At 47.3% G+C, this 26,302-nt stretch overlaps 1 protein-coding gene across 7 annotated transcripts in view; it reads left to right on the top strand.

Moving 5' to 3' along the window:
* Positions 1 to 25,983, top strand: part of Dtnb (dystrobrevin beta) — a 340,951-nt gene extending 314,968 nt beyond the window's left edge. For 6 of the 7 annotated variants that reach the window (XM_010604850.3, XM_010604848.3, XM_010604846.3 and 3 more), the window contains 4 exons: positions 15,297 to 15,456; positions 16,276 to 16,365; positions 23,900 to 23,932; positions 25,760 to 25,983. In XM_010604850.3, coding sequence (XP_010603152.2) covers positions 15,297 to 15,456; positions 16,276 to 16,365; positions 23,900 to 23,904 — 255 coding nt within the window. In that variant the 3' untranslated portion in view covers positions 23,905 to 23,932; positions 25,760 to 25,983. The remainder of the gene's footprint in view (positions 1 to 15,296; positions 15,457 to 16,275; positions 16,366 to 23,899; positions 23,933 to 25,759) is intronic. The other variant, XM_010604849.3, reaches the window with a different exon arrangement.
* The last annotated feature ends 319 nt before the right edge of the window (positions 25,984 to 26,302 follow it).

The raw sequence follows: 26,302 nt of genomic DNA, 5'->3' as shown, positions 1-26,302 counted from the left end.
CCACCAACCTGCCCTCCCCTCATAATAACCTCACCTCCGTGGAGAAGTTTAAATTTGCCTTAGTAAATTACATGTGAATGCATTGCCTTTCTGAGAGAGCCTTGTTGGCAAAATTTTCCTTTTTTTTCTGTGTGAGCAAATGCATAACCTCCACAAACCTTATCTATAAACTTCCAGCCCCATAGTTCTTTGATCTTTCCTCACTGACACACCCAGTATCTGGGGAAAAACTTTAAACCGAGAAGGGTCTAGAGAAATCCAATCAGGTTCATTTCACTGATTCCACTGGTGACTTTGAAGTCCTTTGGCTCTTACTTCATTGTCTGGGATTTCTTTCAATACTACCTCTTTTCCCAGGGTTTATTTATGCCAACCTCTTACTTCCAGTATTTCCAGACAAAAAGCATCAGCTCTGTGCTTCTTGGCTGTCTCCACAGAACAGGATGCTTTGCCACTCTTTTCTCTCTTAGGCCTTACCCCAGCATCTTCTTTCAGCATGAGATTGTTTATGTAAACCTTAACTCTGAGGGCATCTGTGGGCGTTTAGTCAAGGCGTGAGACTTTACCAGTCTCTAGGATGACCGGTCTTATAGCTGAACCTCAGGCTATTCTGATGTTCCGTATAATGAAATGCCCAGGTACAAAGCTTCCTGGCCTACAGTTTGTAATCGGAAAGAGCTTCTGCTCAGTTCAGTATAAGAACACCATAAAGTGTGTAGTATGCTATGTTGTACTCTTCTCCATTAACCACTAATCACCATTTAGCAAATAGATTTACTCTCATTTGGGGCTGCAGTATAGATGTTGTAATGTTCAGCAAAGGAAAAAAAAAATGTTTTCTAAAATCAGAGGCAGGGCCAGGGATTTAGCTCAGTGGTTCTGCCGCCTGCCTCACAAGCACAAGGTCCTGAGTTCAATCCCTGCTACCAAAAAAAAAATCAGAGGTAATGCACAAAGGCAGTTAGCTGCAACTAATGCAGTATCTTTAATAAGTGTACATAGCAGGGCCAGGGATTTAGCTCAGTGGTTCCACCACCCACCTCGCAAGCACAAGGTCCTGAGTTCCATCTTCTTCTTGTACCAAAAAAAAAAAAAAGAGTACATAGGAACTCACTACTCTATACAGATAACTGCCCATAAATCCTTCAGTGTTTTTATAGGTATAATGCATAGTTATTACAATAACTTAAATGCTATTCATTCACATTTTACATAACAGCTCCTATTTTTAACTAGCTCAGGCTTCAGGAAATTAAGAATGACTTTAAGAGAATCTCAGGCAAATGGCTGCCCCAGGGACATCTCCCAAATCTGCAGGAGCTATGAGAGTCTATTCCTGGTGCTTGAAGGTTCTAACTACTAAGGCTTCTGGTAGCCTCCTTTCCTCCTATAACAGCTTGCCACCCAAGAAGAAAGCCCTGGATAGGGCTACCGAGATAGCTCAGTGGTAAAGCACTTGACCAGCATGAGAAGGCCATTGATTTGATCTCCATCACCAAAGGGGGGAAAAAAGAGGAAAAAGAAAGAAAAGCCATGCAGAGCCATATGATTCTGAGTCATCTGTAGCTATGTGTTTCTCACTTGGCATCACTGGCATTTGGAGTCAGATAACTCTTGTGGGGATGCATCTACCTACCAAATGCTCCCACTCCAGTGGGTAATGCACCCTCTCTGCTGTCCCAGTGTCTCTGTGTACAGAGCCCAGAGACCTCTGTGATGCCCATGTACACCAAGGCACTGAGTCTCCAATTTTGAAGCATGGATTTGGCAGGGATGGGGAAAGATTTCCAGGCTTCTTCTCACACAGATCACTCCTCTGGCCATGTGCCCTGCCTTTTAATGTCATTGCCAGAATACCCCACACTCACACCAACAACCTTTAGCCTTCTGTGCTTCTCTTTAAGTCACCAAGGTCTGATATATTTTGTCTCCTAAAGGTCACTTTCATCTCCTTCTTCCTCTCTGTTTCTGACACCATTCTACCTTACAGACTCCATTATCTGCTACCTGTTCAATTGGGAGTGCCTCGTCACATGGCTTCTATATCCTATCTCTTGAACTCTCTCTGGCACACACCCTGCCCTTCCTTCACATTGTCCCAAGATGGATTCCTAAATACAGAGTATACTGATTTCATGGCTTCCCTCCTCAGAAACCTCAGTAGATCCCTTTTACCATTGCCTGTAGAAGGGTTAACAAGCTCCTTAGAGAGCTAGGCAGTAAATGTTTTAGGTTTTGTGGGACAAACAGAATATTCTAAGTAGATACATGCAGCCCCTTAAAATATATCCATTTTAAAATGTAAAAAAACACTTGGCTCATGGACTACTTTAAAAAAAAAAAAAAAAAAAAGGCAGGGGGCAGGCCAGGGATTTGACTCAGGGGTTTTATTGCACAAGGCCCCGAGTTCGATTTCTGGTACCAAAAAAAAAAAAAAAGGTGGCAAGCCAGATTTGCCATGAGCTATAGTTTACCCATCTATGGCCTGTGTAATAAACTCATTTATTTAAGTCTCGATTATCACAGCCCACACTTTTACCTCTTCATGCCTTTGTGTTCCCTGCACATTGGCCTCCTGCAAGACTTTGTTCCCGAGGGTGCTTTTCTTATCATGCCTCAGGCCCTCATTCATGTCCTCTCCTTGCCTTGATCCCTTACCCAGTCTCTTCCTCCTATTGCAGTTACACTCTCAAAATGATTGCAGCTGTCACCCCTTCCAGGGTGGCAATGAAGCCTCTTTTGTTTGTGCTGCTTCTTCTCGGCACTTGTGCTATGGCAGATATTCTGTCCTCTTTTGCACGCTCGTTGAATACATGCCTGGCTTCCTTCAGGCACGGTAGGTCTGCTAACAGTAGAGATGTCTCATCTACATCACCACCCAGCTCCTTTCTAAGTAAAATAATGACCAGGATTACTATACTGGGCCAAGTGTGCAGAACTTTTCTTAATCATCCTCATCAACCTATAAGGTAGATACTAATATCCCCATTTCACAGATGAAGAATCTCAAATGTGAAGAGGCCAAGACCACACAGCTGGTAAATGACAGAGCAGGAATCCAGACCGTGTCTATCTAATGGCAAAACTTGGATCTAATCACCCTGTTAATATAATAAGCACTGTACTAGTCAGCTTTACATCACTGGGAACAAATACCCAGTGTGCACAAATTAAAGAAGGAAGCGTTTCTTTTTGCTCACGGTTTCTGAGTTTCAGTCTATGATCAGCTGGCTCCAAGGCAGGAACATCATGACAAAGAGCATGGTGGAGCAAAACTGCTTAGTTTATGGTAGCTGGAAAGCAGAACAGGGAAATAGCACCAGAGAGGGAGGGGCCAGGGACCAGATGTAGACCAGAAAGTCATTCTACATAGCCCTCCAGACACACCCAGAAGTATGCTTTACTAATCCTGTAGATGCCTCCCAAGCCAAGCAAGGTGACAATTAAGTTTAACCATCACATTCCATCCTTTGTTAACTTGATGCCCAAGCACATCTCCTTAAACCATACTTAATCTGCAAATAAACACAAGGTCATAATTTCACCTAACAATACAGCTATCACATGTACAGCGGTTCCAGAAATTATCAAAATTCCAAATCCATAGTATCCTCTGAGATGCAAGGCAAATTCTTAGCTATGAACCTCTATAAAATTAAAAAAGCAAGTTACACATTCCTAATATACATTGGTACTGGGTAGACATTCCCATTCCAAAAGGGAGGAAAAAGGATATGAAAGGACCAAAGTAAGAATGAAACCCAAGCAGGGCAAACATTAATTCCTGTAGCGTCGTATACAGTATCCATAGTACGTAACAGTGAGAAGTGGTGCTAAAGGGCTTGGGTGGTGCCGCTCCTGTGGCCTTGCTGGTTGCAGCCCACATGGCCTCTCTTCAGCTGTTTCTGCTCATGGCCTGAGCTTTCCAGGGCAGACAGTCCTGCCATTACCCACTTCTCTGACTTCTCCAAACTCCTCTCAAATCAATTCCACAGGTTTCTGAACCATGTGGTCAGGTATCGTCACATCCGTGACTCCATTCTCTGGTTCCAATTTCCTGTATTAGAAATCTTTCATAGCTGAGACCAAATACTTGACATATAAAACTTAAAAGAGGAATAATTTGCTTATTTTTTTGTACCAAGGAGATAAAACAATTCCTACCTGTTCCACAAGCAAGAAGGAAAGTACTGTTTATGGCGCCCCTGCTGAGGGCCAGGCACCACACTGGGGCTGCGTAAACATGGCCAAGAGCAGTATCATTTTCCTGCTGAAAACAGTGCCCTTAGTTTCAGAGGCTGTCCGCAGTTTCAGAGGTTTTGGAAAGTGACTCCAAGACAAAAAAATCACGGCAGAAGGACACGGTGGGGCAAAGCTGCTTCGGTCATAGCAGCCAAGACGAGGGTTGGGGGACAAGGGAATAAAGAGCACCAGAGAGGAAGAGGCCTGGAGCCAGACACAGACCTCCAGACCTACCCAAACACACCCGGAGTGCTTCACTAATCGAGCCGACGGTTAAGCTTAACCATCACTTCATGAGCACTAGACAAAAAGTAGAGTGTTGTTGGATAGAGGAGCCATACTTCACACGCAAGTTTTGCTTACCCACAAGTAGCAGTTAACTCTGACTCTTTGGATTTTAAAATATCACTCCTCCCTGCCTCATAAGTGATTTCTATCCAGATAACGAGCACACCGTCCTGCCATCATGAGAGACTGTTAGTTTTTGTTTCTAATGTGCAATCTGAGTATTTGGTATTCATTTTACAGGGATAAATCCTGCAGTAAGGACTAACAAGAGAGGCCAACTTTACATGGAGCTGGCTAAACCAGGGGAAACAAACAAAAAGTGTAATTCTAGAGTGGGATTTATGAGCTTCCCTTTACTAAAAGATTAAATTTCAACTTTCTTTTGATCTTTATGTTTGTGGTGAGTTTAAATACATTGTTCTTTGTCCCAGAAATTCAATATGCCTTCCTATTTCCTCTTAAAAAGATAACTAAACACCTTACCACCCATCCCTTTAAGTCTTGGGGTAAGCTGTCTTCTGTATAATTTAGCATGACTCCGCTGAATTATAAAGATTGAGAACCTTAACCTTTTACCCATTGCCAAACCTTCATCACAGAACATCAGCGATCACAGACCACCCCACACCCACCCCAGTGAGTGGTGGGTCAGGTCATGTGTGCGCCCTCACATTCCTGATGTGATGTGGAACAAACAAGTGTCAGCCTTTGTGGAGGGACATCACAGTAAACTTGTTGGTAGACTCATCCTCCCAGCAGACACACAATAGAGATGCATGTATTAATGGTGAAAAGAGCAGAGAAACTCTTCAGCTCCTCTCTTGGTGTTTAGAAGCCACATTTGTCTTTCAGTGACTCTGCTAAGGGTAGCTTGCAGGTGGACACATTGCTAAGACAGAATGTCTCCGAGCATGTCCTTTCCTGGCATTGGTTCATTGCAGAGGAGACTGTCGCCTGCTGCTTTGCTGCTGGGTCTCACATCTCTGCCCTGGTCCATGATGTCTGTCTTCCATCCTTAGTCCTAACTCACAGCAGGCAGTCTGAACTGTTGCAGCAGGACAGACAGGGCAACCGTCCCCTCTCTCTCCTGTTCTCCTAGTCAGTGAGGCAGCTGCATCTTCCAGGCATGCTCACCACCAGCACCGGCTTAAAATAGCATGAGGGGCTTTTGCTTCCCATTAGAGAAGATGTTCAAAGTCCGTTCATCCACCCAGCTTCCATACAGCCATGCTTGTCTTACCTACATTTCAGGCTTACAGCTTCTTTCTCCCTACATTGTTTTTTGCTTTTCTGAGGCCTCTGAAAATTGGCAGCAAAGAGGCCAGTTTGTTTAATTTAACTATACTGTAGCAAAATGGAGGTAATTGTCCACAAAGACCATCTGCTGCCTGGCAGGTCGCCATGAGTCAGAGAGAGGTGGAGAACTACAGTGTCCTCCAGTCTTTTGTCATAATAGCCTGCTTGGGCTTTGTATGGGTGGGAGCTTTGCCATTACAATGCCCTGCAGAGGACATTAGCTCTTGTAGCAGGCTTTTTGCCGCTGTCCTCTTGGGGTTTGGTTACCGGGCTGTGTCATATACTAAGGAGACAGACAATTCCTACCTTCCACATGCAGGAAGGGAAGTGCTGTTTATGGCACCCCTACCGTGTGCTGGGTACCATGCTGGGGACGCCTGAACATGGCCAAGAGGAGTATCCACTTCCTGCTAAAGGCAGTGCCCTTTTCTCTGCTGCTGGCCTTGTAGCAGTTCTCTGCCTTCTCTGCCCTGTGAGTCCCTCTATCTGTGTTCAGTTGCAGAGCTGGGGAAGGATTACTGTGTTAGCTCACCTTTCTGGGATTCTCTGTACCTACCTGCATTGGCTCCAGTATTGCATCTGTGTTCTGGATCAGTCATTACTCTGTATACTCTCCTCTCCCATGTTTCTCACTGTTACGGGAAATGAAATGGACTCTTCTGTGGAAAATCATAGTCAGCTTCTCTAGTGAGATGTCTTGACCAATTCATGTCCCTTCTCACCTTAGAAAGATGGTGCTAGGATCCCAGCATGCTTAGGTTTCTCCTAGCAGTCTGGGGCCCCTGGAAGACCCAGGTGCCCTTATAGTCTTGTGACCTTGTTACCTCTCTAGGTCTCAGTCTTCTCAAATATAAAATGAATGTTGGCCTAAAACAGGCTATTTTTCTATGGTCATAAATCCTTTGAAATCATAACTGACTTCTGGTCACTTTTCTTGAAACATGATGCATAGCTTCCTCAGGGTTCTCAGAGTCTTTGCTGACTTGAAAAGTGAAGAGCCAGCAGTCTAGAAAGCTGCTCAGATTGTGTCCCCAGCTCTGCATTCCAGCAGAACTGTTTCAAACTACAAAGGACCTCTGTGCTCTGAGAATCTGAGTTACAGGGCACTTATTGTGCTGTTGTTGGTTAGGCAGATGATTGGCTTGCACTGATCCAAGCCTTAGTTAGGGGTTGTATTACAGGATCCCACTGTCCTTACACCAAGAACCCTTAAACCAATGAGCAGCGTGTTGCAGAGCTTCCCTTGCTTTGCCAGGCTAATTGCCCCTCTCCTGGCAGCTGAAACCCAGAGGCACACCGTGGTTTTAAGTCTACTGTTAGGCAGCTTATCCTCTTCCCCTTGGGCACCCAACTAGCTCCTCCACCTTGACAGACTTCTGTGGGATTCTCAGGTTGCCTGTAAGCTCAAGGTGTTGATGGGGATCCACCCCCCAGCTTCCCCTCTGCTGCTTATTCTGGATTGGTTTGTGTTGAAAGAAATGCTTCACAGTCTCACAGGGCAGCCTGCCTCTCCAGCAGAAAGCCCGTCTGTGCTTCTGAGACAAGGTGAAGTTGTATAGTGCAGGGCTGCTGCTTGATTTTTCACGTGTCTGTCTGACCCGTGTCTATCCAGTAAGCAGAGTTAATGGTGGATGTCAGCAAGCTGAGAGGGCTGTTCTGCGTTGCAGGCGTTGTTTCAGATTGTGTGCCTGGCACACTCCAGTTTGTGCTTGTTTAATTGGAGGGACCTCATTTGTCTTTCTGGAAATGGTCCCATTCTCTGTACAGGGGCCTGCTCTCTGCACCTCCTAATCAGCTTCATCTGCATGAGGCCTCCATGCTCAGCCTCTCTAGCATTGACTTCATTGTGAGGAAGGAAAATTGCAAGTAGAATGTATTACGATGTAACTGTGAGATCACTGCAGCCTTCAGAAGCGTGTTCTTCACTGGCAGAACGGTTCCATTAAAGCTGTGCCATGGTCACTTAGCATTTCTGAGATGAGGTTATCTGGTGAAGATCACAGTGGCCCAGAAATGGTCAGGTATGTGAGGGACACAGTTAAGCAAATCTCCAACCGCTGTCCCATGCCCTGTCACCGACCCCATCTGCCCCTCCAGGAGTTCACCCAGGTGCTGAAAAGAGCTGGGATTGCATTTCAGAGCCTGCAATTGCCCCCTTCTTCAAGAAGCAGAAAATTGCTGTTAGGTGCTGGTAGTTATCAGCAAAGCAAAGAATCTGAAACCTTCCATGTCAGGACCAGCTGATGGGATTCCAGACCCTTGGCACATTCATAGTTAGAAAGATGTGTCGTGCTCACTTCGGCAACACATATACTAAATTAGAAAGATGTGTTCCTGGTAATGTATCCCTCCCTCTCGTCTCATCCGTAGACCTCTTTCCTGGGTCTTTGGCCTACCATGAGGCCCTTTGGTCCTGGTCTTGCATTTCCCCAAGTTCTTATACTCTCCCCCTGTCACTCAAATGTCCATCATACACAACTGATCTGATATATCTTTAAAAACCAGCCTTGCATATGAGTTATCTGTTACTGCACAGCAAGTTGCCTCAAACCCTTAGTAGCTTAGATGAATAAATACTGATTATTCCATAGCTTCTCTAAGCCAGGAACTGGGTGCTGTGTTCCTGGGTCCTTCAGCTTAGGCGGTCTCAAGGCTACAGTCACCTGAAGGCTCAACAACTCCCATGATTATTGCCAGGGTTCAGTTCCTCGTGCTTTGTGGAATGAAGGCCTTCATGGAGTGCTGGCTGACAGCTGGAAGCCACCCCCAGTTCCTCTCCACAGGGCAGCTCACAAGATGGCAGCTTGCCTCATCTGAGCAAGCAAGCAGGAGTGTGGCCAAGACAATCACAGTCTTTTCTCACCTAACCTCAGAGGTGGCATCCCATTCATCTAATTCACTAGAATCCAGTCACAAGATGAAGCCCACATGCCAGGGGCGATTACTCCAGGTTGTGAATGGAGGGGGTCATTTGGGACCTTCTCAGAGGTCTGGCTATTAGAGTATTTCACACAAAGATTACTGATGATAGAGAGATTTATTACTCCCTGGAGATCGTTGCTGTTCTGGCTACTTTCCCATTTTCCATTACAGAAACTTGATGCCTGTCGTTGTCACTTAACAAGTGGTTACTAAGCATTTATCTGTGGAAGCACAGTGATGCAGAGGATGGAATTTAAGAACTGAGATAGTAGTGGGAAAGGACATGCACAGACCTTTGCAGAACCATCTCTGCCTACAGGAGGAGACAGTGAGGCTCACACCCGGAGGGCCATCAGGAACAGGTCAGACAGCACGAAGGGAGTTGACAGGGGCCTGGCAGAGAGAATGCAAAAGAGGGCATAATCCTTTCTTTCCTTCTTTTTTTTTTGGAGGGCAGGTACTGGGGATCAAACTCAGGACCTTGCATTTGTGAGGCAGGTGGCAGCACCACTGAGCTAAATCTTTGGCCCATAGGGCAGAGTCCTTTCAACAGAGCAAAAAGAACCATTGTCACACTTCTTGCTTTTTGTCAAAACTACCCTGCAGGGGCAGGGATTTAGCTCAGTGGTTCCGCCGCCTGCCTTGCAAGCACAAGGGTCTGAGTTCGATCCCCGGTACCAAAAAGAAACCCTGCAGCAGTCATTTGGCACCATGCACCAGTGTGTCCCCATCCAGATCAGCTCCATCCGTTAGGCTTCCTGACCCTTGGAGTGGCCTGGCTGAGGCGGGTGCGTTTTGGGGACTGTAACTGTTCACTTTGACCAGCCCAAGATGCTGGTTGTCATTACTCTGCCTGAACCAGTGTTCGCAGGGGCCCTGGAGCCCTGTCCTAGCACTGTTGAATCTAGTAAGATACAAAAGCCAGGGGTTAGGATATAAGACCACTGGGGAGAATATCACTTTCCCAGTGGCTTTAGCTTTGCTTTTTCAACTGGGCTGAACAAAGGTAACTTCAGGAATCTGATCTTTCTCTCCCTCAGAGGGCATCTGCCGGGCAGTGATCCAGGAAACTGGCTGATGACTGTAAAGCTGGCAGTGGGTTTGTGGGTTTCTCTCTTCCTTACCCTACAGTTTCAGCCACATTACTGCCCGTCTCTCTTGTTTCACTCCCCCATCATCATTTTCATATGAAAATATTTGTACAAGTTTGATTTCATGTTCTTCAAAAGTAGCTCTATGCTCATCCTGGGTCTTGTGACTGCAGTGCCTGGTCCTCAAGCCCTGATCACTTGAATGAGATTTATGAGGACTCACTGGGTGCATCTTGCTGGGCTGGCTGTCTGAGGGACCACAGAAGTAAGCTTGAATTTCATGGGCCATTTTGTCTTTAACTGGATCTAATTTCTACCTGAGTTCTCACTCGTCAGAGTTGTACACTTAACCCAGGCATTTCCAGGCCAGCCCTGAAACCAGTACCTCACAGACCCTCACCCTTCTTCCTTTTTGTGTTCGGTGTTTATGGGTACATTTAGATATACATAATAACATTCATCAGAGGAAATTTGTACCTGTACGTGGTATGTCTTGCTTTTATTTTCCATCCCCTCTCTTCAGTCCTTTGCCCCTCCTTATTTATAAAAGCTGTGTTTCCATTTTTTTCTTCTATTCTTTTTTCCTTGTCCTTTCTTTCCTTTCCTTCTCCCCCTCCTTTGTTCCTCGTCTCATTTGAACATTTTCTTCCCGTTTCCCAATATCTATTACACGTATTTGTCCTTATTTATGCTTTCAGTTTCTCACACCAGAGAAACAATGTGGTATTTAAACATGTGTGTCCGATTATCTCACTTAAGAGTATGGTCTCAAGGTGCACCTGTTGAGCTAGAGCTGTCTCAAGCTTATCCTTCTTTACGGCACAATAGTCCGCTGTATTTTAAAAAAACAAAAACAAAAAACACTTCTGTAGGAACCAGCCTTAAAGCTCGAACTTGACCAAGGGGCGATGAGAATGGAAAATAAAGACGCAGAGAAACCGGTTAAAATCTGGAGGGCCAGGGGGCTCATGTCTCCCTTCAACACAGAGCCCCAAGTGACTGGTGCACCTTGGTTTTATTCACTCAGACATGGACATGAGCAGTCAAGAGTTACACAGGATCCCTGTGTCTCTCTCCCTCTCTGGTATTTGTCCAGGTTGACAGCCTAACCTCAGGTGGTTTTTTCCCCTGTAGCATGTTAGTATGCTTGCATGTCCTCCTTCTTCTCAGTGCTCACCGAGGAGGCCAGTTAGGCCTTAATTCCCATCTGGTCTTCCACAGTCGTCTGTTTCCATTCATCAGTTGCCTCACCCCTCTTCTTGCGCCTGAGGTTGATGCCTGCCTCGCAAGCACAAGGACCCGAGTTCAATCCCTGGTACCAAAAAAAAAAAAAGAGAGAGAGAGATAGTATTGCACAAAGTAGAACATATTTGTCAATGAAAATTTGTTATAAAAGTTAAACAGTAGTAAAATACTCTATGTAACTGTCTTAGTTACTTTCTTGTCCCTGGGACACCCACAATTTAAAGGAGGAGAGGTTTGTTTTAGCTCACAGTTTGTAGAGGTTTCAGTCCATAGTCATCTGGCTCCAGGGCAGGGTGGCACAGCAGAGGGCGTGGCAGAGGAGGTTGCTCCTGGCACTGCAGCAGGAAGCAGAGAGATCGAGGGAGGAGGGGGGAAATAAACCCTTCCAGGACTCACTCCCAGTGACCCACCTCCTCCCAAAACCCCTCCTTTGAGCTCTTGAGCTTTGGGTGGGCCTCTAGATACAAATCATAACAGCAGCAAAAAGAGCCTGTAGCATCCCATAGTTTAGTGCCACGTTTTGTTAATCTACTCATGAGTTAATGAATTTGAGGGTTTTCGGCCAGGGATTTAGCTCAGTGGTTCCATCGCCTACGTGGCAAGCACAAGGACCCAAGTTCAATCCCCAGTACCAAAAAAAAAAATTAGGGGTTGTTTCCACTTTTTTGGCCATTAAATTATTGCCAGTGAACATTTGTGTGTATTTTGAGTAAACATGGATTTTTATTTTCCTTGGGGAAAATCAAGAGTGGAATTTTCTGGGTTATACAATTAAATTTATATTTAACACTTTAAGAAACTGCTGGGGGCGGAAAGAAAGTGCTGAAATGTTTTTTAAAATGGTCACACCTCTTACAGTCTCATCAACAATGTACCGGGCTTTCAGTTTCCCACATCTTCCTCGGTCTTTTTGATTATGGCTATTTCAGTGTAATAATACAAGGGATGTACCATTGTGTTTTCAATTTCTATTTCCCTCATGATTCCTCATGTTGACATTTTTCATGTGATCATTAGCCTATTTGTACATCTCATTTGGTGAAATGTCAGTTCAAATCTTGCCCCATTTTGTATTTGGGTTGTTCGTCATCTTAATACTGAGTTGTAGGAGTTCTTTATATGTTCTGCGCATAAGTTCTTTATCAGATACAGCTTGCAAATATTTCCCCCTGGCTGTGGCTTTTTATTTTTCTTAATGGTGTGTTTATAATAATTTTATTAAAATATAGTTCACATACCATGCAATTCACAATTTTAAAGTGTAAAATTCAGTGACTGACTGATGTACTTACTGAGCTGTGTTGCCATCACCACCATCAATTGTAGCATATATTAGCCTCAAAGAGAAACCTCAGACCCATCAATACTCACCGCTCATCTGTCACGAACCCCTTTCCAGCCCAGATAAACACTAATCTGCTCCCAATCTCTGATTTACCTCTTCTAAATATTTCATACGAATGAAATCATATAATATATGGTCTTTTGTGACTTTTTTTACTTATTGTTTCCCAATTTCATCCATGTTATAGCATGTACAGTATTTCATTCCTTATTGCTAAATAATATTCCATTGTATGGATATATCATTTTTTATTTAAGTTATTCATCAATTGATAGACATTTGAGTTTCCAATTTTTGGCTGTGTTAAGTAATGCTCCTGTGAGCATTTGGATATAGGTTTTGTGTGAGCATATATTTTCATTTTTCTTGGTGATAAACGTAGGAGTCAAATTGCTGTCATAGGGTACCCAGTACTTAACCTTTTGAGGAACTTCCACACTGTTATCCAAAGCAGCTACACTACTTCTGGCATAGTATGGGGATTTGAATATCTCCACACAGTTGCCAACATTTGTTACTATCTGTTTTTCTCATTTATAGCCATCCTAATGAGTATAAAGTGGTATCTCATAGTGGTTTTAATTTGCACTTCCCTAATGCCTAATAATGTTGAGTATCTTTTCACATGCTTGTTGGGCATTTATATATGTGTTAAGTAGAGGTCCCATATCAGCTGTATAATTTGCAAAAATGTTCTTCCTTTCTGTATGTCATCTTTTCAATATTTTAATATCTTTTTGTAGTATTTCTTTTCTTTTTTTTCTTTTTTTTTGGGGGGGGTACCAAGGATCCAACTCAAGACCTTGAGCTTGCAAAACAGGTGGCAGAACCACTACGCTAAATCCCGGGCCCTTTTCATGATAGCTTTTGAAGCACAGTATTTAATTCTGATGATATTTGGTTTATCAAGTTCTTGTTTTGTAGCTTCTACTTTTGGTACCATACCTAAGTCTTTGCTTAATCCAGTGTATAAAGCTTTTTCCACGGTGTTATCTTCTAAGATTTTATAGTTTCAGCTCTTAAATTTAGGTCTGGTCCATTCTGAGTTGGTCCATTTTGAGTTGATTTGTCCATATAGTACAGTATTTAATCATGTTTTTGGAAAAGCAGAAGTTTTTTTTTTAATTAAAAGATAATTGTACATCTTTTGAGAGTATGGTGTGATGTTTTGGTACATTTATAAGTTGTTTGATCAACTCTTTATATTCATTATTGCTCATCTTTTGTGGAATAATCAAAATCCTCTCTTCTAGCTATTTTGGCAGAAGTAATGAATTTGGATAAAAACCAGTGCATACATTTATATTTTTCCTTTACATATCATGGTTTTGGTGTCATATTTAAGAAATCTTTAACCCAGAGTAACAAGATTTTTCTTTTTTGAGAAATAAACGTAGTTTTAGCTGTTAAAGTTACTGTGCTACAACTTGAGTCCTTTTTGTAGGTGGCACGTTGTAAAGTTCTAAGGTTATTTGTGTCAACGGTAAATCTCAGAGTGTGCAGAGATAAAAGCAAATTGCAAAATGCACTTTGCAGTAACATGCCAGTCGTGCACATTGCAAAGGCATGGTGATTTTATATATCATTCTTAGTCAAAGATGTAGGTAAAATTCTTCACATCAGAATCTCTGGTAAGGTTTCCTCTGACATGACACGAGAAAGGAACTAGGACTGGCGGTAAAAAGAATCTTCAAATTTATTTGCACTAATTTTAGGTTGAAATAAATTTGGCACAATATTAACAATTTTGACTTGGAGTGGTTTATTGTTATACCTTTTTACTCTGAGCTTTTTGTATTTCTCAAAATACACAGATGATTCAAAGCAAGAACCATAGAGACCACCACTTCTTTAGCTCAGTCCCCACAGGGTTGCAGTGCTGAGGTGAAGTACTAGGCACATAGCCTGCCTGTTTGCTCCGAGCACATTCTGCTTGTACAGAAGGAGAATTCTCTTTATTTGAATTCATTCTCACACTAAGGTTATGATTTCCCAGTTTTGCTTCCACAGCAAACCCCAGTCTGTGCCACACCCAGTTCCCCAGTTCCCTGGAACAGCAGAGCCCCAGCTCAGTAGCTGCCTTTGACTGGCTTTCTTCTTTCACTCGTTTCCCGTCTAAAAGTATATCAGGCCTTCATAAGGAAAGGTCAGCTTCTACTTAATATCTGTCCACTCTCGCAGCCCCATAGGGTGCCCACAGGAGGCCTCCCCAGATGTGTGGGTGGGGAGCAGTGTGATGCACCTTGCTGGCTTCTAGGTCAGGCCCCTGGGAACAACCTGCCCCCAGTTCCCTACCATAACTCAGGAACACATCCACGTAGGCAGAAGTGGCCATGTGCAGAGGACAGACCACTGGCCTTGGAGTCCAAGGACTATTCCAGCATCTGTCTCTGGAGAGCCATGCAGCTTCTTGTGCACGGCCTTATATGTGCTCTGACTCTTAATGCTTCTGTAAAATTGCTATGAAGAGATGATCCCTTTCTACTCACAGGCTTTTGGAGGGTCTGATGACAATGTGTACATGAGTATATGGAAACAGACATGGAGGGGTGTGTGTGTGATTTATATTGGGGCCTGGATCCTCAGCCCTGCTGCCTGTCCAATCTGCCCACCTGAGGGCCTCCTCTCTCTGCTGGCCTCCTCTGTGCCCTATTCCCTATTTTAAAATGTACTCCCTCCCTCCCCAGCCTCCTTCCTTTCTCCTTTTCTTTCTATCCCCAGTCCTGCAGGCAGCCTGGCTCCTTCCTTTCAAACATGGTCATGCATCAGCAAACTGTTGGCTGACTCAGACTGACTGCAAAGGGTGTCCCCCTTCCTTGACAAGATGAGGCACCTGCAATGACAGATCTTCTCTCTGATCCTCTCAGGCTCAGGCCACAGCGTCACCACATACGTCACCCACTCATGGAGGTGGCCGCCCAATGCCCATGCCCGTCCGCTCCACATCTGCCGGCTCCACCCCCACCCACTGCCCACAGGACTCACTGAGTGGAGTCGGGGGCGACGTGCAGGAGGCCTTTGCACAAGGTGAGTGTCTGGGCCCAAGTCTAACAGGGAGCCCAAGGGACTGGAAAGTATGTATAAGATTCCCACTGAGGTTTTTTCCACTTCCTTTCCTATGTGTTCTTCTCTTTAGGTGATCAGATGGCTTAGCTTAGGTGTCAGGTTTATGGTATAAATAAGTCAAGTGCTGGTCCCTTCTCAGTAGATGGGCTGGTCTCCAGCAGAGGTCTGCAGGCTTCATGTATCAAAGAATAAGCCACCTGGGGTTCTGTGCTCTTTCTTCTGGGATGTGCCTTGCCCTCTTCCCCAAATTGGCCTGTGCCACCTCCAGAGGAATTGGGTGGAGTAATCTAAAGTCACATACTGGGCCTAGAAGGCCCTTAGAGCCAGCAAGAGCAAGAAGAGTGGTCCTCTAAATAGGACCTAGCTAAAGGTCCGCCAAGTACGGCATTGCCACAGCCATCTGAAGAGCTAGAGAACCACAGTGTATAGTTGGGGAGGAGGCCTTGAGGGAGCTGGGGGCTGGGGACAAGAAGGTACGAGGTGGTGGTGTTGGAGGATAAAGCCCACCCGCCCCGCCAAGGGTAAGAATGCCTCAGTGGAAAGCTTGTTCTGGAACCCAACTTTTTTTATATTGCAAAGCATGGACTTGACAGGCTCTGCTGTCCCGGAGAAGACGGAGTGGAACGGTCTCCTGGTGTGGGGGAACAGATGGAGCTGCTGTGTCCCCATCTCCCTTAGCTGTCCTGTATCTGTGCCCAAGAGCTTGGCGGACAGAGGCATCTGCTGGGCTCTCTCTTCTCGTGCCCCACCTGCATTGCCATCTGCTCTGACTCCCCTCAGGTACAAGGAGAAACCTCCACAGTGACCTGCTGGTGGCCGCTGACTCCATCACCAACACCATGTCATCCCTGGTGAAGGAGCTCCACTCAGGTGATGCCCAGAGCTCCCCACCAGCCTTCTGCCCCCTGCCGTGCCCACCCTCCTCAGCGCCCTGGTGGCACAACCCCCTCTTTTTACCACTCAGTTTTGCCTCCTAGGAACAGGAGGCCCTAGTGACCCTTCACTAGCGTGCCTTCCTCCCCTACATGATCATAGAGGGGCAGTTACACATTTAGGTTTATCTGGCAGATGCATCTGGTGGAGCAAACACAGTTCTGAATGTAAAGAAATCCAGATCTTCAGTGCAGCCAGGCCCCGACCTGACCCCTCACATCCTGCCTGCACTTCATCCACAGCGGCTCTTTCCCCAGGCCTGACCGCCAGCCTGTTGTGAAGCTTTCCTGGATGTCAGCCACCACGTCAGCCTCCGGTGCTGGGCTTTCCCCAGCTGCCTTTCTGCTGTCTCCTGCCGATTTGATTTCAGAACCCTGTCCTCTCCTTTTCTCCACACCAGGCTCTGATCTCACCTGAACTTTGTGACCTGCTGCTTCCTTTGCTCCTCACATCCGGTCTTATCTGACTTCTTTCGCTGTCTCCATTTCTTAGCCACTGCAGCAACTTCCCAGAGACCTCTGCCTTGTAGCATTTTCCCCTCACATAAAACCCAGGAAAGAGAACGAAAACAAAAGGCCTTTCACATAACATCATACATCCAAGCGTCCCCATGACTCCATCTTCGGTACAACCACCTAATACTCATGAGTAGTTTCCAGTGGTGGGATTCCCCTGTGACATGTTTTGTAAGTGAGCCCCTTTCCCAAGCTCGGGGGGCCCTCCTCCGACCCTTTTTACCTAACATAGTGCTTGTGAGTACCTTGCAATAGTTTCAGGGGGTTAAGTAAAAGTACAGAGCAGTTTGTCCATGGACTATTCATATACTTTTAGGGAAGATGAGCCCAGGTGTTTTTTCAGTAGGATTTTCATGGGGACCAAAACAAGGTCTGGCACACACCTGCTCTGAGCCCTGTTCTCCTTCAGAAGAAAACTTATGTAGTCTGCCTGTTTTCCAGTGCAGGTCAAACCCAGATTGTCTTGTTTCAGGAGCTTCATGGTGCCCCCCTACCCATCTGTTCCTGTTTCTTAGCCCTGCAGAAGCACAACCCCCTCCTTACACACATGAACATGCTTACACACACACACACACAGAGCATGGTAATGGCTTTCAGAGATAACTTCACAGCTGATTAGAAGGTTTCCTCCCTGATATATTTCTCTCAGAGGCTGGAAATCCCACTCTGTTTTGGTTCTTTTTTTGTTGTTATTGTTTTTTGTTTTGTTTTGTTGTACCAGGGATTGAACTCGGGCCCTTGTGCTTTGCAAGGCAGGCGGTGGAACCACTGAGCTAAATCCCCGGCCCCTGGAAATCCCACTCTGAGAGGGAATTTCCCAGGGGATTTTAGACATGGAGATGAACTACACTTGTGCCTCAAGGCTACTTTTTACCATTTATGCAAATCAGTGGCTTCTGGGCTTGAACTAGGATGAAAGTATGATGTAACTGCTAGTAACTGTAAATCACTAAACATAAAGCATGTGGAAACTAAATAGCTTCACAAAGTTAAGCATTTATAGAGATACTGAGCAATCTCATAGTAGGAAGAGTGGTTTTAACCAAATTATGTAGTGTCATTTAGAAGGTACCTTATCATCATACTGTCCAGTTCTCTTATGACAGAAATGTGATGAATGATTATCAGAAAAGTGATCTCCCTGGAATCATGCTGCTTGGGGGAACACAGACGGCCCTAGAATTTAGATCTCAAAACATGAGCCAATGCTCGTGCCCTATCCATGACAAGAAGTCAAACCCAGGGTTCTGTGAGGCCTGTTTCCTTGACACATTTTGCTCCTGAGCACCAAAGTGTGTAAGTGAATGTAGAATAAATCCACCTTCACTCCATCATCCCTCCAAAATGCAGAAATAAAGTATTTACAGGTGCCAGCTCTTCAGCCAATGGAAGAGCCTTGCCCGGCACCAACATATTCTTACCATCTCCTTGACGATGGCTTCACAAAGTTTTGTTAGAATGAAAACATACTCAGATTGCCCTTTCTTTTACTCTGTAGGGTGCACATCTGACATCTCCATGACCTGTCCTCATCTTTTAAAAAAATACATTTACAAATAATAGAAGTGGGCCCGATGTTGTGGTGCATGCCTGTAATCCTCGAACTCGAGAAGCTTCGACAGGAGGATCACCACAAAGTTGAGGCTGGCCTGCACTACATAAAGTTCAAGGCCATGATGAACTACATAGACCCTGCTTCAGAAAGGAAGGAGGGCGGGAGGGAGGGAGGGAGGAAGACAGGGAAGGAGAGAAGAAGTGAATCATAGAGTTCAAAGGGTCTTAGAGGTCATTTAATCCAACTTGCCACCAATTGTAAAAGTTCTCTGAAAAGCTGGCCATAGTGACACATGCCTATAAGCCCACCTACTCAGGAGACGAAGGCAGGAAAATCTAAAGTTTAAGGCCAGCCTGAACAACTTTTAACTTAGCAAGACCCTGTCTCAAAAACTACAGAAACAAAAAGGGCTGGGGACGTGGCTCATTGGTACAGCCCTTGCCTAGCTTGCATAAAGCCATGAGTCCAATCCCCAGTACCCGGAACCTGGGCGGGGGGTGTCTGCTAATATTCCAGTGAGCTCACTCATGACCAGCTCTAATCACTGGAAAGTTCTTCCCTGATTGGGAGCCCAAATCTGCCTTTCTGTAGCTGATTTATCTTTTTGGCCCATCTGCAGCTCCAGAAGCAGATCAGTCGCTCCTTTGCAGGTTACCTTTCAAGTGTTTGACAGTAGATAATGCGGTACTTCCCACATCTTCTCTTTAGATGACACTACTCGGCCCCTTTAGTCATCCTGAATGATGTGATTTTTGCTTTCCATCCTGTTTCACCACACCAGAATTCGCCCAGATTTTTAAGGCCCTGCTTTCTTGTCCAGCAGGCCTGGCGCCACTGAGCTACATCCCCAGCTCAAGGCCCTAATTAAAGTGAACACCCCGGGCTGAGCACACCACTGCATACGGCAGAGGGCCTTGTCCTGCGGAGCTCGCAGGATCCAGGATCCATGACTGCCCTTCGGTCGCCTGTGCAGCCCACAGAGCCGCAATGCACTGTGCAATCACTTTAAGTTTGTTGTCAATTAAAATTTCCCTTTTTCTTTTCTTCTTTTCCTCCCCCAGAAGTCAGTGTTTGGGTATTCCTCTGCTGTGCAACTTTCTTGAACCTGAATGTAAGAGATCAGGTGTATCCCTGGCATATACAGGTGTGTCCCAGGGATACACCTGGTATCTATCCCTGTTAGGTATCACTGTCCCAGGGAAAACAGGCTGTCCCTTGCACCTGCTGTGGTCACCAGTGAAGTTTGCAGCATGGCGAACAGCGTAGGTGACATCAGGGTGCTTTGCTTCTTACAGGCTCCCCTTAGGGCTTGGGTGTGGCGCTCACAAGGTATAGAGGCAAGTGTGGGGCCCACGGAGGCCTGCAGTTGTGAGCCTTTAGCCAGGCTCCCATCCCAAGCCTCCTGAGTTGCCTTATGCACCCTCCCATGCCTGTGCTGTGCCAGAGGGTCACTGGCCTCCTTGACTTGTTTTCACAGCAGAGGAAGGAGAGCAGATGCAGAACAGGAAAGACAGAGGTAAAGGCGGCCCAGAGGACCCTAGTGTGGATGGGGAGCCTGCGCTGTACAGGCGGGGCCTTGTGCTCCCCTTTGTTCTGTCCTCCTTCCTCCCAGGGCCCACCTTCCCCAAAGCCTTAGGCTGCCAGCATCTTTCCACTTGCTTTCCCAGCCAACCGTTTAGTCCCTAAAGTAGTTGATGTGGGTTGATGGTCAGAAGCTTCCTTGTTTTCCGATACTGGGGTAGATGGTTGGGATACACAAAATAGACACAAAACACAAAAATGATCTCTTGCCTCAAGATCTAATTAGGACAGCCGGGCGTGGTGGTGCACGCCTGTAATCCCAGCACTAGGGAGGCTGAGGCAGGAGGATCGCTGTGAGTTCGAAACTAGCCTGGGCTATGTAGTGAGATCCAGGTCAGTCTCAACTACATAGTGAGACCCTGTCTCAAAAAAACAACAACAACAAAAAAGGTCTAATTAGGACAGCCGGGCGTGGTGGTGCACGCCTGTAATCCCAGCACTAGGGAGGCTGAGGCAGGAGGATCGCTGTGAGTTCGAAACTAGCCTGGGCTATGTAGTGAGATCCAGGTCAGTCTCAACTACATAGTGAGACCCTGTCTCAAAAAAACAACAACAACAAAAAAGGTCTAATTAGGACAGCAAGACTAGATAAGCAAAATGAATGGGAGACGAAACAACAGAAAACATTAATCATAAAGCTGAATTGTGTAAGAGTTTCTAAAAAGAAGAGCTTGGTGTAGGTTGGAATGACAAAATGGTTTTGTAACTTCTGGAAGAACAGAAGCCACCAATGGATAATACTTTTCTACTATTTGTTATGTGGGAAAGCTGTGGCAGATATACAAGGAAGCACTTGTATAATCTCATCTTACCCTTTCCCCACTGGAAGGTACGCACAGCCCTTTCAGCACTGGGAGATTCCACACGTGTAGCTACTTAACAGCGCTGATTGGGCTGAAAGTGGGTCTTTCTGACTCCAGACTTCATGCTGCTACTCTTCATCCTTCAGTGTTAGGCTGACCAGGTAACAAAATTCTCTTGGGACAGGTGAACATTGGCTATTACTTCGCTCATATTACTATACCTGTTGCTACATTCCTCCAGAACATAAGCAAATGTGTTTCATTGTTTTTCTCCTGTGCCTAACAGTGTCTGGCTCTGTGGAGGATGTCAGCGAGTGAACCACCTAAGGAAATCAGCAGGGAGATGGGACAGGGGAGAGGGGTGGGTGGAGCAGCCAGGCCGCTTGGGGCATGCAGGCGGGGAAGAGGAGGGATGAGAGGCCTCGCTGTGCATACTAAGCAGCGAGCCTGTAGCTCAGCCTTCTCGGTGACATCAGAGTCCCAGAGTCTAGGCAGGGTTTGGGGAGACCACTGCATAGGTCCTAAGTGGCAGATCCTGGATTCCTCTGGAACTCTCCAGCTGCAACCCCATGTTTTGGTTGGAGCAGAATGAGTAGACTAAGTGAAGGAAAGAATCTTAGCCAAGGTGGAAAGCAGTCAAGTGGGAGAAACAGGCAAGAAGCTATGGTGGGAGGGCAGCCCTCGCACGGTGGTTCTAGAGTGTGGTGTGCCCACAGGGACCAGTGTGGATGAAAGAGGAGGTCTTCGGAGGCTCAGGGGGCAAAGAATTTCTAAGGGCAGTGAAATTGCCAAGAAGGCGACTGAGGGAAGAAGAGAAGCATCCTGCAGGGGCTAAAACTATCTCATGAGCCAGAGCGAGGCCTCGGAGAAACGGGACAGTGGCTGGATGAGGCCATGCAAATGGCACATTTGGCCACATGGCAGACGGACAGAAGCAGAGCAGCAGGTCAGGTGCCCAGAATGCAGAGGGGACTCCCCTTCCCTGACAAGAGGGGAAGAGCGGAGATGGCTAAATTCCCCTGTCAACATAGGCCCCAACACACTCCTGCATGCACACTACACCAAGCCCCGTGAGTGATCTTGGCTGAGGCTGTACAAGCTACTGCCTTGGCCTTCCTGCTCCAGGAGTTCTCAGGCCTCAGCTCAAAACATAGGCCTTATCTCTCCTAAGAACTTGCCAGAAACCTCCTGGCCAAGGTGCTTTTAGAAGTCTTTGACCTCAGTTTCCCTGGCAGCATTTCTTCTGTCTCTGTGCCGCTTGCTCTTAGTCACCTCCCTGTTGGCATACACAGTAGAGTTCCTGTACATGAGAAACCTTTTGTAACAGTGCCTGAACTTCTGTTTTTATGGCTTTTGGGTGTAATCCTTGAGAACAAGTGTTAAGAGTTGGATAGGAATTTTTTAATGAATTTTATTTTTTGTTTTTGTGGGGGTTTTTTCTGTTTTTTTTTGTTTTTTGTTTTTTTTTTTGAGATAGGGTCTCACTGTGTACTTGAGACTGACCTGGAACTCACTACATAGCCCAGGCTGGTCTCGAACTCACAGCGATCCTCCCGCCTCAGCCTCCCAAGTACTGGGATTACAGGCGTGCGTCACCACGCCCGGCTTAATGAATTTTATTTTACCCCTTCCCCTCCCTATGTATAAAAGCTTTGTTTCCATTTTCCCTTCTATTTTCACTGTTTTTCTTATCCCTTCCTTTCTTCCTCCCCCTTCCCTTGTTCCCTCTCCCATTTGAATACTTCCCATTTCTCAATATCCATTATACATTTCAGTCCTTATTTCCAGTTCAGTTTCTTACCCCAGAGAAACAATGCAATATTTAAACATGTGGGTCTGATTTATTTCACTTAGGAGTATGGTTCCAAGGTCCATCCATTTATCTATAAATCTCTGAAGTTCTTCCTTCTTTGTGGCAGAGTAGTACTCCATTGTATTAAAAAATTACTTCTTTATCCATTCCTCAGTTAATGGGCATTTGGGCTGTTTCCAAGATTTCCTATTACAAACTGTTTTAAATGCGTGATTGTCTGATTTTCAACATTGTGCTGGTCCTAAGATACAATGTAGCTCTTATGTGGATAGCACCACAAGACCTAGGGTTTTCATGGATGGGCCTCCTGGTTCTCCTCCTCCACCACCACCTAGGCGTGAGTTGACTGTGGACTGACACAGCACTAACTGCAGTCACCTGGGTCACCTGAGATCAGAAAGTACCAACCCTAAAGAGCCAAGGAGGGACAGAACATTAGCTTTCTGTGCTGATATCATATAAGCGCAGCTTGGTCAGCACCTGTCCACACGCAGTCTGCGTGATACAAAAGCCGTGAGAGCCAGGTGGGTCCCAGGCGCCCCGTCTGTATTCACCAGCTCGTGCCTCTGCCTCTTCCACCCTGGCCTTGTCTGGCCCCACACTGGAGAATGCTCTGACCCCCGGGTACCCTTCCTACCGTGCGTCCCCCTGCCACCCTCACCCCTCGTGTATCCAAGACTACACAGATGAAACACAAACTAGCTTCCTTCCCCATGTCACCCCAGCCAGCCCAGAGCTGTGTGTTGTGCTCCTGTGTCCCTCCCGGAACTGCCTTCCTGGGGTTGGGAGCTGCTGAGGAGCCCTGGCACACTTTCCACATGGTCTAGGCAGCAGTGGCCCTTGGAGGACAGGCACAGGCTCTGAGGCCCGGGCCGTGTTTGCCCTCCCAGGGTGAGCAGGAGCGAGCCGGGCATCCCAGAGCAGTGTCTGCAGGAGGGAAGCCCTGTCCACTTTCAGAGCCACAAACACTCCCCTGAACCCTTAAGGTAGCTTTGTTCCCCACATATCATCTTCCTTCTCCAGAAAAATGTTTGTCTCCTTGCTGCCTTATGTTAAGTGCGGTTGCTGGTTGTAGAAAATCATAGAACAAAGGGGAGAGGCGAGTCCAGAAGCCCCTGGGCTGGGGGGTCAGGAATGCTCGCACCCAGCAGGTGAGAAGAGCCCGGGTGTGACCTCCATGTTGTTTCTGCCCCTGCTGCCACAGGTTGACGGAGGAGCCCAGCACACAGGAACCTGAGTGAGTACAGCATGTCCTCTGCCTTTCCACAGCCCCTCTCCCTTCTTGTTTAGCATCTTCATTGGCCCATCTCTTAGGCGGACGGGCTGAGATACAATCAGGATTTTCCTGAAAGCCCAACTGCATCCGTCCCTCTCCCCTCAAGGCCACAGTGAACCTGCTCTGCCCTGCTTCCAGGCTGTGGCCTGGTGTGTGCTGGGCATGTGAGGGTGGGCCACAGGCACGGCCTCGGCCACTGATGCACGCTGAGGCAGGCTGCCCAAACTGGTGACGGTGAGCGGAGAGCAGCTGCCTCTGTGCCACCTCTGCCTCTGGTGCTTGTTTTCCACAACTACTGACTGCACCACAGCCGGAGCGCCCTGGGATCCCGTCACCCCAAGCTGTCAGCTTCTTGGCACTCCTGACCCACAGACACATACTGGAGCCATGCGAGATCACAATGCAAAGCACTCGGAGCAGCTTCCCAGGGGCCTAGTTGCACCGCACCTTCTCCCTCCCCACCGGCAGATATCACTGCCTTGAGGAATCTATCTTATTTTCCATCTCACTCTGCTCTAAGGCAATGCAGCTTCTGGATTTGCTGTCTAAAAGGAGGAGACAGAAGTGAGGGACAGCCAGGCATAGGGTACACACCTATTATTTTAGCACTCAGGAGGCTGAGGCGGGAGGATCACCTCGAGTTTGAGGTTAGCCTGGGCTACATAGTTTAAGTCCAGCCTGATCCATATAGCAAGACCCTGTATCCAGGGGCGGGCAGCGATTGAGCTCAGTGGTCCCACCACCAGCCTTGAAAGTGCAAGGTTTTGTGTTTGATTCCCGGTGAAAAAAAAAAAAAGGGACAGCCAGCCCGTGTGGGGCAAAGCCCCTTCACGAAGAGTAGCTGTGAGACTGCTTTTCATTTTCAGATTACTTCGGCTCGTTGCGCCCCCCGCCTTTTGTTTGTTTGAGACAGGGTCTCACTGTGGTTCAGGCTGACCTTGAACTCACTTGGTAGTCTAGGCTGACCTACAACTGTGGCAGTCTTCCTGCCTCGGCTTCCTGAGCGTTGGGATTACAGGCCTGTGCCAACACGCCCAGCTCCCCCATTTATTTTTAAAAGGCATCATCTTCAGTTACAGAGCTTCAGGACAGAAAAGCCAGGGCCACCGCTCAGTGGTCCTTTCCCAGTAGCACCATGCCCGCCCGGACTGCCTCAGCCCCACTCTAACCTCCCCTCCGGTAGCTGTGCCCTCACGGGCAGTCTCTGGTCAGGAGCCGCGAGGGCACAGGCCACACCTCCTCCCCACCTGGCAGTGCACATGCAGGTCCACAGCTATGTCACAAGGCCTGCCTGAGCCCCTCTCCCCAGGGCAGAGGGACGGGGCGGGCGGGGGTGAGTGCCACGGCCCCTCTCCTGGAGTGCTCGCTCCGGAACTCCACGCCACAGCTGGACTGAGCGCCAGGCCATCTGCTTCTGACTCCTGTTCCTTTCGACCCACATCAGGAGCTGTGGGGAACCAACCGCAGAGTGAGGTAAAAGGAGAGCTCTAAATCTGGCTTCCTGGCACAGTGGCCTGGGGCTGACGCTGCTTCCCTCCCACTCGGTCCTCGCACTCGTGCGGCCTCTTTGCCCTGCACCTCTGCCACAGCGCTCACCACATTCCAAACTCAGCATGGCAAACCAAGTTTGCTCTTCCATGGAAATATTTCCTGACCCTGTGACAGCAGTGACCGCAGGAGACCCTAGGCGGTCGGAAGAGAGAACGCCCGGGCAGCCCCTCCCCGCAGGCCCAGATCGGAGGCTCAGGGCAGCTGCTGCCGTGACTAACGGTGAGCTGTCTCGCACAGGCGCAGAGGACGCGGAGCAGGCTGGCACCGGCACCAGGCGGCGCTTCCCCCAGGCACATTCCTACCCCTCTCCGCTGCACACCTGGACAGGCTCGCGGCCGCCAGACGTCACTCCGCTGCCCCCAGCAGGGAGGGGGCAGACCTGCCTGGAAGGAGGAGCCGCGGCGGGCCTTCCCCTGCTCACCCGGCATGTCCTAGCATCTCCATTACTCCCCTTGGGGCACGGTTTCATCTCCGCATCAGGAATTTGCCAGGAGGTTGAAAAGAGAAAAGCAAAAGCACTACGCCCTGAGTCTGTGACCTGATGGGTCTCCTGGCGTCTGGCCAGCGCGTGGCAGCAGCCTAGCCCGGGAGCACGTGTTTCCTCCTTACCTTTGACCTTTACAAAACAACAGGTCTTGCGTTTATGCAAAGAGCTGCAGGCCTCGCTCACTTCTCTAGTCATTCACACCCTCGCCACATGCTAAAAATAGTCTCCTTCCTTTCCCTCGAACTGGTGAGGCTTCCGCCCGCCTGGTGCGCCCGCTGCCCCCGCAGCCGGGG

This window comes from Fukomys damarensis, unplaced genomic scaffold, assembly GCF_012274545.1.
Source record: "Fukomys damarensis isolate Sample0158 unplaced genomic scaffold, DMR_v1.0_HiC HiC_scaffold_2, whole genome shotgun sequence".
NCBI classification, from domain to species: Eukaryota; Metazoa; Chordata; class Mammalia; order Rodentia; family Bathyergidae; genus Fukomys; species Fukomys damarensis.
The sequence above is the reverse complement of the archived record's forward strand: the minus strand, read 5'-3'. Positions and strand labels throughout refer to the sequence as shown.